Source organism: Tursiops truncatus, chromosome 5, assembly GCF_011762595.2.
Source record: "Tursiops truncatus isolate mTurTru1 chromosome 5, mTurTru1.mat.Y, whole genome shotgun sequence".
Classification (NCBI taxonomy): domain Eukaryota; kingdom Metazoa; phylum Chordata; class Mammalia; order Artiodactyla; family Delphinidae; genus Tursiops; species Tursiops truncatus.
The window spans coordinates 22,146,479-22,160,160 of NC_047038.1; the positions used below are offsets into that span (position 1 = coordinate 22,146,479).

General features: G+C 38.4%; 2 protein-coding genes across 7 annotated transcripts in view; one reads left to right on the top strand and one right to left on the bottom strand.

Annotated features, from left to right (window-relative positions):
• LOC109548757 (uncharacterized) overlaps positions 1–13,682 on the top strand; it is a 304,090-nt gene that overhangs the window by 229,828 nt on the left and 60,580 nt on the right. For all 4 annotated transcript variants that reach the window (XM_073804685.1, XM_073804683.1, XM_073804684.1 and 1 more), the window contains one exon: positions 7,086–7,153. In XM_073804685.1, the coding sequence (XP_073660786.1) occupies positions 7,086–7,153 (68 nt within the window). The remainder of the gene's footprint in view (positions 1–7,085; positions 7,154–13,682) is intronic.
• Positions 1–13,682, bottom strand: part of SYNPO2 (synaptopodin 2) — a 172,229-nt gene that overhangs the window by 125,184 nt on the left and 33,363 nt on the right. The window lies entirely within an intron of this gene.

The window sequence follows — 13,682 nt, forward strand, 5'->3', positions numbered from 1 at the left end:
GTGGAAATCCCATCAAAAAGGAAAAAAATCCCTTTTTCCGTTCCTTCCAGACAGAGAGGAAAAGGAAAAGATATCCTTATTCTTCAAAGTTGAAGTTTATAAAAACAAAATGTCTTTGTCAAGAGGCTCAGCCAGTTTGTCCTGTGTTTAAAATACATTTAACTCAAATATCAGGGGAAAAGATAAAAAGTAATGGTGGATTATTTTTCAAAGCATCTGAAAGTAAGTGTATATATATATATATATATATATATATATATATATATATATATACACACACACATATATATATATGTACATATATAACAAATCAATAAATGCAACATATTCTAAGACAGCCTCTGAAGCAGAGATTAAACTATATATTAGCTTGGCTACATTGAAATATTTGACAATTAAAAAAAACTTTTAGGGAGAAACGCAGTGAGGCTATCAGTGAAAAACACGTTTTTAAAGTGCTGTTCTAACTTCGATAACAATAACTTTTCTAGAGACTATTTAGAATTATTCAAGAAACAGATACAGTTTTACCTTCGATAAGTAAACATATCCTAAAAGCAATGATAATATACTAATAACCAATATAAATTGAACACCTGTTATGTGCCAGGCACTCCATTTAATACTTTACGTTTTCTGATTTGATCCTTGCAACAACCCTACAAAAAAGGTTATCCTGTAATAAAATATTATTTTTTCTATTGGAGAAACTGAGACTGAGTATTCAAAGCCCCACAGCTGCCAAGTGAGGGTACAAGGATTCAAACCCTGTCAGTCAGACCACACCCTGGAGATCCAGTAGTGAGCCAACCCACTCCTCCTGCAGTCTCTGGTCTACTGGTCAAGGTGGACTTCAAACACTCAAATGGTACAGAGAGCCCCCCCTCTTATCCAAGGGGGGTACATTCCAAGACTCCCAGTAGACACCTGAAACCATAGATAGTACTGAGCCCTATAGGTACTATGTTTTTTCCTATACATACTGACCTATGATAAGATTTAATATATAAATTAGGCACAGTAAGAGATTAATAACAATAACTCACAATAATGCAGAACAATTATAGTGTAATAGAAGTTATGTGAATGTGGTCTCTCTCTAAATATCTTATTGTGCTGTATTCACCTGTCTTCTTGTGATGACATGAGATGATAAAATGCCTGCGTGATGAGAGGAAGTGAGGTGAGTGACGTAGGCACTGTGTCATAGTGTTAGGCTACTATTTGTCTTCCGACAGTACCTCAGAAGGAGGGTCATCTGCTTCAGGTGATCCTGGGTCATGGAGCCATGACGATGTCGATGGTCACGTGTCAGGAGCAGAGGATGTCAGTGGTTGGGGATGGGGATAGGGGGCAGGAGGATGGATTGGGACAGCGTGAGATTTCATCATGCTACTCAGAGTGGTGTGCAATTTAAAACTTATGAATTGCTTAGTTATGGAATTTTCCATTTAATATTTTCAGACCGAGGTTGGCCACTGGTAATTGAAACTGAGGAAAGCGAAACCAAGGGTAAGGGTGGACCACTAGACACATATAGGTGCTCTGAAAGAAAAGTAGAGAATGCTTTTACAGAATACAAAGTGGGGTCCAAAATTAGCCTATTTGGGAAGAATGGAGAGTAAATGATCCTTGGGCTGAGAGGTAATGGTTAGTAGGAATTAGCCAGGCAAAGAGATGGGGAGTGCTCCAAGCAGCATAGGGAACATAGGGAAAGACCCCAAGGTGAAAAAGAGCTGATTCCACTAACAAAACTAAAAGAAAAAGAGTATATCTGAAATGTAGTAACTGAGAGAATGGAGGGAGATAGTCTTGGACATGTAGGCAGGCCTTGCAGACCATGTGAAGAATTTTGTATTCATCCTGGGTGCGGTGAAAATTGAAGAGTTTTGAGTAAAAAGAAGAATGATCCTATTTGCAGTTGAAAGTCCTCTGTCTGCTGCTTGGAAAATGGACTGGAGGATGGGAAGAGAGAAGTTTGGAGAACATTGCAGGAGTCCCAAGTAGCTGATGATGATGCTTGAGCTAGTGGTGGCAGTGAAGCTGGAAGAAAGACAATGTGCTTGGGGTGTAGGTAGAAGTAGATTTACAAGACCTGGTGGTGGATTGGTTGAAGAGGGAGGAGTTCCAGAAACCTCATCAGAGGCTTTCCTTAGCTCAATGTTCAACTCCTTTCTACTTCTCCTGTGTCTGATGGGGACCAGCCCTTTTCAGAGTTAATACCAGGGCAAATATTTCCTGAAAGGGAGAAGAGAGGGAGATCACGGACTTAACAGTATTGGTTAGTGGTATTAGGTTGTAAGTGTAACTAAATTTCCTCAGTGTTTCTGGGTGTGAGAGATGGACAAAGAGGTGGGAGAAAGCTGCCTGCCCCTAAGGAACAGCTGGGGGATCGTCTCTCCAATTTCCCCTACAAATGTGTCAAGTTGTAGATCCTGGGAAGTTGTTACCCTGCTGGAGAACATTTACAGTTAGGACAGAACTCACAGTTCAAATGACAAATAGAATCTGACCAAGTATGTTGATGTAATATTTTCTCATTCATTTTTATGGGAAAATAAAAAGAATTATCTTTGAAAACAAAATAGTATATATTATACATATACTATTTTATATAAATATAAAAATATATATATATAAAGTAAATCACAAAATCGATATATATTAATAAATACTATCTATTACTAGGCACTTATTTGTTAAAATACTAATAGTTCATAACATTAAAATAATTAAAAGTCAAGCCTACAACAACAAAATAAGTAATTAAGCCCAATATTAATGGTTATAGATTAGAGAAATCATGTTCCAAAACATACTTTTTGCTCACATTCTGGCTGTGGATATTTCAGTTTAGGTAATCAGTTCTGAGACTGATTCTACAGACTGCTATTAAAGTGACTCTCTACAAGATTTATTCTTCTTTTCCTCAGTATCTTTATACATATGCAATAAACCACTTCCCAATGGCCACATGGGGAGTCTCTATGTCAGTGTATGGAACTGTGTGTCTGAGTATGGAATTGACTAGCCAGAATTCATACAAAGAAGAGAAGCCAAAAGAGTGAGGGTGTTTTAACTCCTTCAACGTCAATAACAGATGAGAGAATGTGGGATGTTGAGCCTAGAAAAGAGAGACTAAGGATGACTATTTTAACTACTTTAATATATATTAGAAAGCCTGTAATATGAAAGAAGAATTTAATCTACTCTTTGTGGCCACAGCGGTAAAACAGGGTTCAATGGATAAAGCACAAAGGAAAGGGAAGCAAATTTATGCTCAATGTAAAGAAGGCCTTTCCCAGTAGAACTGTTCAAAAGTCACACAGGCTATGGCGGCTCACTGTCACAAGTGGTACCTGCAGAGACTAAATGACTATTTTTTGCATTAATGTTTTGTGAGGTTTGGTCAGTTTGTTTGGCTAAATTGGTTATTTGGCTAGATCAGAAAGTTTGGTTAAAGATTCTAAAGTCTCCTTCTATTTCTAAGATTCTTCATGTAACTGATTATGTCTTCAGCCTCCATTTTCACCATTCTAACAGTCACAAATTCCTATTTGGTGATTTAGGTAGTTCACTGGCATTACTTTGGGGATTACGAGGGAGGAATTTGAAGCTAGCTAAGTAATTAGTGCATTCCACTTCTCTGGCCACAGTGATTGGGTCAGGGGTGAGCGTGTGACTTAATCCAGTCTGATTTCTTGGGAATTCTGGGACAAATATGCTTTATTCCTATCAGCTATGGATAGGAAGCATGTAGTCTCTGCAATAACTGGTCGTCATCTTAGGACCACAAGGGGAGGTCTTGCCTAGAATGAAGTTAACAAAGAAACCAAGCAAAGAACTGAAGAGAGAAGAACCTGAAGCTGGTCAGGTTGTGGACACCAGCAGATCAAGCCATGCCTGAAGCTGCTTCTCCCAGTGGACTTTTCAATTATATAAGCCAATGATGTTTCTTTTTGGTTTAAGCAGTTTGAGTGTGTTTTCTACACATGCAAACAAATGATTCCTAACTCTGATTCTTATCCAAATATGTGTAAAGTCATCCATTCTCAGAAAGTGAAAAAGAGACCAGCTGTATTTTGCATCCAGGGATCCACTGAACAACCAAGAGATCTCTGTGGGTTTTTGTTGTTGTTGTTGTTGTTGTTGTTGTACCAGGTCTTAGTTGCGGCAGGCGGGCTCCTTAGTTGTGGCATGTGAACTCTTAGGTGCGGCATGCATGTGGGATCTAGTTCCCTAACCAGGGATCGAACCCGGGCCCCCTGCATTGGGAGCACGGACTCTTATCCACTGTGCCACCAGGGAAGTCCCGAGATCTCTTAATACTAATGTCTGAATCACATAAACTCAATTTTTGTCAAAATCTGGCTTCAAAATCTGTATCTCTTTCAGAACAAACCATGTTAAACAACACTGCAACTAAAAATTTACTAAAGATTTAAAACAGATCTAAAGCAGTTTTACAGAAAACTTTTTTTTTTAATTTATTTTTTATTTTTCGTTGCATTGGGTCTTCGTTGCTGTGCACCGGCTTTCTCTAGTTGCGGCGAGTGGGGGCTACTCTTCGTTGCGGTGCACGGGCTTCTCATTGTGGTGGCTTCTTTTGTTGTGGACCACGGGCTCTAGGCACACGGGCTCAGTAGTTGTGGCACATGGGCTTAGTTGCTCCGTGGCATGTGGGATCTTCCCAGACCAGGGCTCGAACCCATGTCCGCTGCATTGCCAGGCGGATTCTTAAGCGCTGCGCCACCAGGGAAGCCCCCGAAAATTTTTTAACCTATTTGCCTAAACTTAATCCTTCTTCCTCCTTGCAGGGCTACTGTCAATGAAAAAAAGTAGTTACAATCAATTTAGACATCCTACAGGGTTAATGACCTTGTGAATTGATGATAATAAATGCTTAACTAATTTCTTGATTTGCTTAAAGTTTTGATAACTTCTCAACACTTAGAACTGTAAGGACCTTAAACTGTTTTGCATGCTGTTTTCCAACCTTTCATATTTTGATTCTATAGAATTTGGTTTTTGATCCACATCCACAAGTCATCCTCATTGGGGTTCAGATTTTATCATCATTTACTCCTGTGCCTATATGTAAATTGAAAAATGAAAATTGAAACCACAGACATGCACCAAAGCCAGATATTAGCATCAATCAACCTTGCTTCCCAGCTGCTGGTTTGTGGCCCATTAATGTGTTGAGTTACTGATTTTTTCCTTCAACCCTCAGGGCAGCTGTACAGGGCCCAGGTAGACCAAGACCCCATATCAGAAGCCTCTGGCCAGGAGCAACGTTGTCTGTTCACCCAAAATGCAATAGAAATATTTTCATTTCCAATGTGTGGCATCACAATAAAAAGTCCATGATGCACTACCCTAAATAACACTGCTTAAAGGTTCTACCTTGTTCCTCTTCTATTGAACTTGATAGATTCCAACTCTGGAAACCTATAAAAAATATTGTTTTGCCAGCATATTGGTAAAGGAAGGCAAGCTTTCCCTTTAGTTTGAATTCAAAGAATTCCAAAAAACTCCAAAATTTATTTTCCTTCTCAGTGTTGAGATAAAGAAGTGTTTTTCACTTGTCTCTTTCCCTTGAAAATTATTTTTATGTTCTTTTACTCAGTGTTCCTCTTAGATTTAGCAAGTGCTGGTTTAAAAATAAAATTGCAGATTTTCAGGGTGGAGCATATTATACATCACTCATGGACAAGACTCCTACAGCCAAACACAGAGATGTGAGAAATGATGCAGAGATCCCACAACACTATCCTTGGAAAATTTGTAAGGGACACTCCAGAAAGATAGATATTTGTTCCAATGATAATGCCAATGAACTACCAAGGGCCTGCCTGTGTATTACTCTCATTAACAATGGTTATTTAACATTTCAGGTTTTAAATTGCAGAAAGCAAATTCTTACACAGGTGTTCTCATATTGCAACTTAATGTTGACACGAAAAACACCATTTCATGGCAAGCACTAATCCTAGATAGGGTCTGTGCTCAGTTCCCATGAAGGGTTCTATTGAGCCAGGAAAAAGTAATTGAATATCGATAGTGCATGAAATCTAGCTATTTGTTGGCTAAAGTTTACATTTTATAACTGGCAGAAGATCAATTGCTTCAAGATGCTTGCTTTCATAGGATAAAATTTCTTATTTTATTAACAATAACCAGTCAGATACAAGCTCAAAACTCTGTTATATTTCCGAAGGCAGGGACAGGAAGCTTTTCAGAGCATTTCTTTTCCTAACCTAGAATCTTCCTTTGAATCCCACACTAAGTGCTGCCTTATTCTTTGTGGGGTCAGTGCTGCCTCTATCTCAGAATACAGGTAGGTCAGCGAAAACACTGTCATCTATTTTCGAACATCATGGGATCTTTGAAGTGAAAACTCTTATAAATAGTTGAAAGCATATTCTCAGAAGTCTGTTTGGAAACTATATGGTTTTGTTCAGAAGAAGATACCTGCTGAGGAAAGAGATTACAAGGCTGTGGATAGCCACGAAGTCAAAAGGTTTATAGCAGCTGGCACACTGCTCATGCTTCACTATGCTAGGTTCACACCTTCCAAAATGGGTAATAGGAACAGAGTAGTTTAAAAAACATGCTGAAATTTTGAGCAGTCAGAAGTGTTTAATTCAGAAAAAAACCCAAAAACCTGTTATTTGCAGAATTCAAATTAATGACTGATGTAGTAAGGAGTTTTCACCCAGGAAATAAACAAATATTTGCTGATTTTTAAATTATGTATAAGGTTGGCCCTGCAGTAGGCATTCCATAAAAGCCTGAGGCCTTTGTTGGCAATCCCAACCGAAGAGCTCTTGATTCAGTGAGCCAAAGGAATGGAAAAAGATCCACGGTATACAGGTGGGTAATAATGGACTGGGTGTGGAACTAGTAGTTTCTGAGAATCTGGGATCCCACTAATTTGCTCACATAATTTCGTATGCCTCACTTACTCCCAGCTATTTCTGATCTATGCAGCAGACTTGGATTCTTCATATGGTTTAGATTATAGAGAAAATAAGTGATATCAATTCATTTCAATATAGGATTGCTTTTTTTCTTCTTTCTAGGGAGAGTCAAGCTTCTTGGGAGTATGGCACAGATGTATACAATTTTTCACAAAGGAGCCCACCATTTTGTAAGTGTTCAATAAATATTAAAAACAAAAATAACCTAATGACCTAATACTTGAGGAGTTAAAAGTTCTCATACATTGAAACGTCAGCTGTGTAATAGTTTAATATCATAGCAAGGACCCAAACTAATAGTCAGAAGACCTATGTTCTCATCCTAGCTGTGCTACTGAAAGCTCTGTGAATACGGACAAATCACAAACTTTCCGATAGTCAATTTCCTTACTTAACGAATCCCTAATTTCTCAGATTTATTGTAACAATCCAACAATGTTCTTTTAAAATTGGAAGACCCTATAAGGTATGATATCCATCCTTTTGAACATCTGCATAAGATGTGATGGTATTCTGATATCTTAGGTAACGTGACTTAATAGCTATAATTTAATATTCTTTATAATAAAATGTTTATTGAATATAACACTCATTTTAACTCTTAATCCAACTCAGAAAATATTAATTTGAGTCATCACCATGGGTAAAGAATTCACAAGTCAGATATTTCCCTATCCTCAAGGCAGTCATAATCTAACAAAGATGATAGACCCAGATACACCCACTCATTTATTCAGCAAATATTTATTGAATTCCTACTAGATGACAGGCACCGTGCTACAAATATGAAAAAGTCTGTACCATGACTTCAAGGAGCTTGTGTTCCAATAAGAAAGGGAAAACTTTTTAAAACCTGCAAATTATTCCCATACGATACATAAATGCTTTAATGGAAGTATGCACAACACAGTTTAAGAGTAGGGGTAGGAAGGAAACAATGGGGAAGATAAGAAAGTACTAAAATATGATGACTAGTACAACTGATGAAAAGCTCAGGATCAAATTTATGTTAAATTACCTATGTGATGTTTTACTTGCTTTCTCTGGTGGTTTCTAGATGTGTAAAATGGGGGAAAAAATTCGTATTGTCTTCCTCATAGGACTTCTGTGTGAATTAAATGAGGTAATGCAGATAATGCTTTAGTATTGCACTTAGTTAATGATAAATGCTTAATAAATGTTTAATTATTGTTATCACATACATCTCCCATCTTTATTGTTTCTGAGTGCCTAATACAATATTATATACATAATAGGTTCTCTCTAAATTCTATTTTTTTTTTTCTGGTCACACCACGCGTTACACAGGATCTTAGTTCCCCGACCAAGGAAACCCACACCCCCTGCAGTGGGAGCACAGTCTTAACCACTGGATTGCCAGGGAAGTCCCTCTCTCTAAATTCTTAGTTGCAGTCCTACAGAGTCATTATTATGAATGTTAATCTAAAGGATTACCATCATAAATATCTATTCCAACAATATAACATTGAAGAGGTAATTTTTGTTTACTAAATTAATACCATCCATTTACCTTCTTAGTCCTTTGACTTTTTCTTCTATAAGCAGAATGAAGAAAATAAATAAATCAGAAACAAAATATACACATCCATGATAAATCGATTGAGGGTTCTAATTAATGGAATCTGACTTAAGCCAGATCAATTTATTAGTTATGATAATCACTATACATTTATATTTTAAAAGTGCACAGGGACTTCCCTGGTGGTGCAGCGATTAAGAATCCGCCTGCCAATGTAGGGGACACAGTTTGAGCTCTGGTCCAGGAAGATCCCATATGTTGCGGAGCAACTAAGCCCATGAGCCACAACTATTGAGCCTGTGCTCTAGAGCCGGCGAGCCACAACTACTGAAGCCCGCGCGCCTAGAGCCCGTGCTCCACAACAAAGAGAAGCCACTGCAATGAAAAGCCTGCACACTGCAATGAAGAGTAGGCCGCACTGGCCGCAACTAGAGAAAGCCCGCGCGCAGCAACGAAGACCCAGTGCAGCCAAAAATAAATAAACAAATATTTTAAATAAATAAATAAAAATGCACAAGTACTTAAGTCAGAAAGAGAAAAACAAATACCGTATGCTAACACATATATATGGAATCTAAGAAAAAAAAAGGTCATGAAGAACCTAGGGGTAAGATGGGAATAAAGACACAGACCTACTAGAGAATGGACTTGAGGATATGGGGAGGGGGAAGGGTAAGCTGTGACAAAGCGAGAGAGTGGCATGGACATATATACACTACCAAATGTAAAATAGATAGCTAGTGGGAAGCAGCCGCATAGCACAGGGAGATCAGCTCGGTGGTTTGTGACCACCTAGAGGGGTGGGATAGGGAGGATGGGAGGGAGGGAGATGCAAGAGGGAAGAGATATGGGAATATATGTATAATTGATTCAGCTTGTTATAAAGCAGAAACTAACACACCATTGTAAAGCAATTATACTCCAATAAAGATGTTAAAAAAAAATCAAGAAGCCTGAAAAAAAAACCAAAACTGCACAAGTACTTTTTGGAACTTTCCATCATACTTAACTTAATGAAAAACTATTTCAATTTTGTAGTCTCTTTGGAAATAATTGAAGGGCTCTGTACACATGCACACACAAAAATGAGGATTTGAGGAACTCATTCAGCTAAAGTGAGGGGCTGGATTCAAGAGGAAGAAATGAGGTATAAATTTTTCTATTAAAAATTAAAATCCGGGGCTTCCCTGGTGGCACAGTGGTTGGGAGTCTGCCTGCTAGTGCGGGGGACACGGGTTCGAGCCCTGGTCTGGGAGGATCCCACATGCCGCGGAGCAACTAGGCCCACAGCTAGTGAACCTGCGCGTCTGGAGCCTGTGCTCCGCAACAAGAGAGGCCGCGATAGTGAGAGGCCCTCGCACCGCGATGAAGAGTGGCCCCCGCTCGCCACAACTAGAGAAAGCCCTCGCACAGAAACGAAGACCCAACACAGCAAAAATAAATTAATTAATTAATAAACTCCTGCCCCTAGCATCTTCTTTAAAAAAAATAAAATAAAATCCAGCTCTTCACTACTGGGAAAATATAACTAAATGTATTTCTTTTTTTTTCCTGCATTATTAGCCAAAGCCAGATAAGAAATCCCTTGATTTTAGAGCTTTGAGAGGCATTTGATTTTCTAAAAGGACATTCTGAACTCTTTATGCTGATACAAATTTAAAGATGTAACTGACTCAGTTACTCATGAAAATCTAAAAGCATTAATCTAAATTTTAAAAAGGTCCAAAGCATTGGCCAGTTTATATTCTTATGGCAAATAAAAAGTAGCATTCAACTGGCTTTGTTTTTCTGTATGCATCTATTCTTTTTTTCTGCCAGTTTTTTTGAGATATAATTGACATATAACATTGTACTGGTTTTAGGTGTACAACACTATGACTTGACACATGTATATATTGTGAAATGATCACCACAATAAGTTGAGTTAATATTCATCACCTCACAAAGTTACAAAGTTATTTCTCTTGTGATGAGAACTTTTAAGATCCACTTTTGTGGCAACTTTCAAATATGTGATACAGTACTGTTAGCTATAGTCACCATACTGTATGTACATTATATCCCCAGAACTTAATCAACCAGCTTTATTTATTTTTTTAAACATCTTTATTGGAGTATAATTGCTTTACAGTGGTGTGTTAGTTTCTGCTTTATAACAAAGTCAATCAGCTATACATATACATATATCCCTATATCCCCTCCCTCTTGTGTCTCCCTCTCACCCTCCCTATCCCACCCCTCTAGGTGGTCACAAAGCACCAAGCTAATCTCCCTGTGCTATGCAGCTGCTTCCCACTAGCTATCTATTTTACGTTTGGTAGTGTATATATGTCCATGCCACTCTCTCACTTTGTCCCAGCTCACCCTTCCCCCTCCCCGTGTCCTCAAGTCCATTCTCTACGTCTTCGCCTTTATTCCTGTCCTGCCCCTAGGTTCTTCAGAACAATTTTCCTTTTTTTAGATTCCATATATATGTGTTAGCATATGGTATTTGTTTTTCTTTTTCTGACTTACTTCACTCTGTATGACAGACTCTAGGTCCATCCATCTCACTACAAATAACTCAATTTCGTTTCTTTTTATGGCTGAGTAATATTCCATTGTATATATGTCCGGTTTATTTTTTGCTTCTGCTCTCTCTTTTTCTCTTCTTTCCCTTCCTCTCTCCTTTCTCTTCCCATCCATCCTTCCCTCTTTCCTCCTCTTTCATTCTTTCTATTCTTCCTCCCTTCCTTCTTTCCTTTCTCTTTATCTCTACCTTTCACTTTTTTTTCTTTATATGGCCAGGGATCAGGATCTTTCTTAAGTGCTGGCAAAGAAGCAGTGAATAAGATAGACATGATTCCTTCCTCAGAGCTTACAATCTTCTATGGAAAACTGTTAATTAAACAAGTGTTTTTATTACAACATTAGCAGTGCTATATAATCAGGCAAATACAGTGTAGGACAAGAGCACATTTTTGTGGAATGTTTAGTTCATGAACAAGAAATAGTTCATTACCCAGGGTTTTCGAAGTTGGTTTACATTTTACTATGTAGGTATTTATGTATAAATATATAAATACAAAAATACAACGTAAGAAAACTGCCTCACAGTATCCCAGGGTGATTAGGCTGATCCTCTTCACCAGACATTTATAAAATAAAAGAACAAACAAAAGAAAGATTAAAGAAAAGAACATCCTTTTGTATCTATGTGGGGATGACCTAAAACTTTCTGAGTAATGTCTAATCTTTCTAAAGAAATGTCACTGCACACATTTGGATGCCTTTGGACCTAGTCTGGATTTTTCAAGTCTCAAAGTATCAGTTATGACCTAATAAGACCTATGCCATCTGGTTTTTTCTTGTTGGGAGAAGCTTTTTTTAATTTACTATAGAAGGACATATTTTAATTGTATTTCTTCCCACACAAGTTTATATGCAGGTTGACAAGCTTTCTCAAACATCAACACTTCTGATTCATCATAAGGTTTTTTTCCTGCAGTATAATCACAGGTGACTGTTTTCCAAATGCTTTTTATAAGTTTTGATCCTGACCAATTAGCAAATAAACCCCTACATGGACTGATTAGTTCTGAACAAACCTCTTGCCATAAAACATCAACACTTCTTACAGGGTAACACATCAACAATTATGGTTCAGTTCTAATTTACTGCACCTACTTGCCTTCTTGGAGGATGGCAGCAGGCCAGGCAGGAATATCCAGGCTGGTTTGAAAGCTCGTTCTGGTTGCCTAGCAAACCTCCTGTCGTAGGAGCCTGGCAGCCCGGCCTCTACAGAGCCCGAGCACCCAGCACACACCCTCCTCCTCCCAGGATGAGGTCCAAACACAAATGCTATTTTAATAACAGAATACTTTCTTCTCTTCCGTAATCAACCCATGTACATATTTAACACAGAGCATTATAAAATTAAAAATGGGGGAGAAGCAGTTGAATATTTCTAGATCAGTATAATTTCCTGACCAATTTCTGTAGAATATCAGCACAACACAAATAAGTAGAATGCTTTTTTTCAAGATAGATGGCACAGCTAAATTTTCCAAAAATTTAAATGATATCCATAGAGTATATATGTAAAACTAAGGCAACTACTAGATACCAATAGCAGCAACAGCCTTTGCAAACTCTCTGTCATCTATGGAACATTAAACATCCATCATTTTCCAAAGTTCTGTCATGATTGTAACTCCTCGGTCGTTTTTAGGAAAAAACAAGCTCTAGAATAACATCCTTGAAAGCAACCCTGGGTCAGCATGGCCACCAGTACGTATCATAAAGCAGATACAAGTCTCTACATTCATAGAGACATAATATAGTACTATCTTGCAGCTATACTACTAGAATGTATAAAATGTAAAAGTTATTTTTTTTGACAATTCTACTTTTCCAGCACAGAGGGCTGATGTTTTCAAACATAAACGACACTCTTTCTCTTTCCCTCTCTCTCCTTCTATCTTTCTCACTCCCTCTACCTCTGTCTCTCTCGTGCAATTTCAAGAAAGCTCTGGGAAGCAACATAGTAATGGAGAAATACTTATCTGAGAGTCAGGGCACTTGAATCTAGGTTCTGCTCAGACACTACCCAGTTGCATAGCTTTGAACAATTCATTTTACTTTTCTGCGCCTCAATTTCCTCATCTGTAAGAGTACAGGATTGGCCAGGGTAATTTTAGGGTCTCTTCTGATTGCAACATTTTATGTCTTGTCTGTAAAATTAAAGAGACTCCAAGAGCCACTATGAGTTAGAAAAATAAGAGTAAATATCTGAATAATGTCAAATTTTGATTTTTTTTGAATGCAGAAAATATCTGTGGCAGGAATCTCATCTCCTCTGCTCCACACCTGCTAGGCTCCAGGCTAGGCTGTGCATGTTGGACAAGCTAGCAAGCTAGGACTAAGAGGAGGTTTTGGTTTTTGCTGAAGGGGAAAGAAGACGACTCCAGGAAGAGAATGAAATAGATGGTGACTCCAGAAGTATGCCTCTAAGAAAGAGGTGTCAATCTACGGACAGGGATGGTCTAGGCAGGGGCTAACAGAGGGTGAGTCCCTGCTGCTTCTGCGTCCACTTGCTGAGGTGGGGAGGGGAGCGCATTCTCACTCTTTTGGACAGAAGCCCTGGGGAAGTAGACCACCCCCGTGCTGCTGGGCTTTGG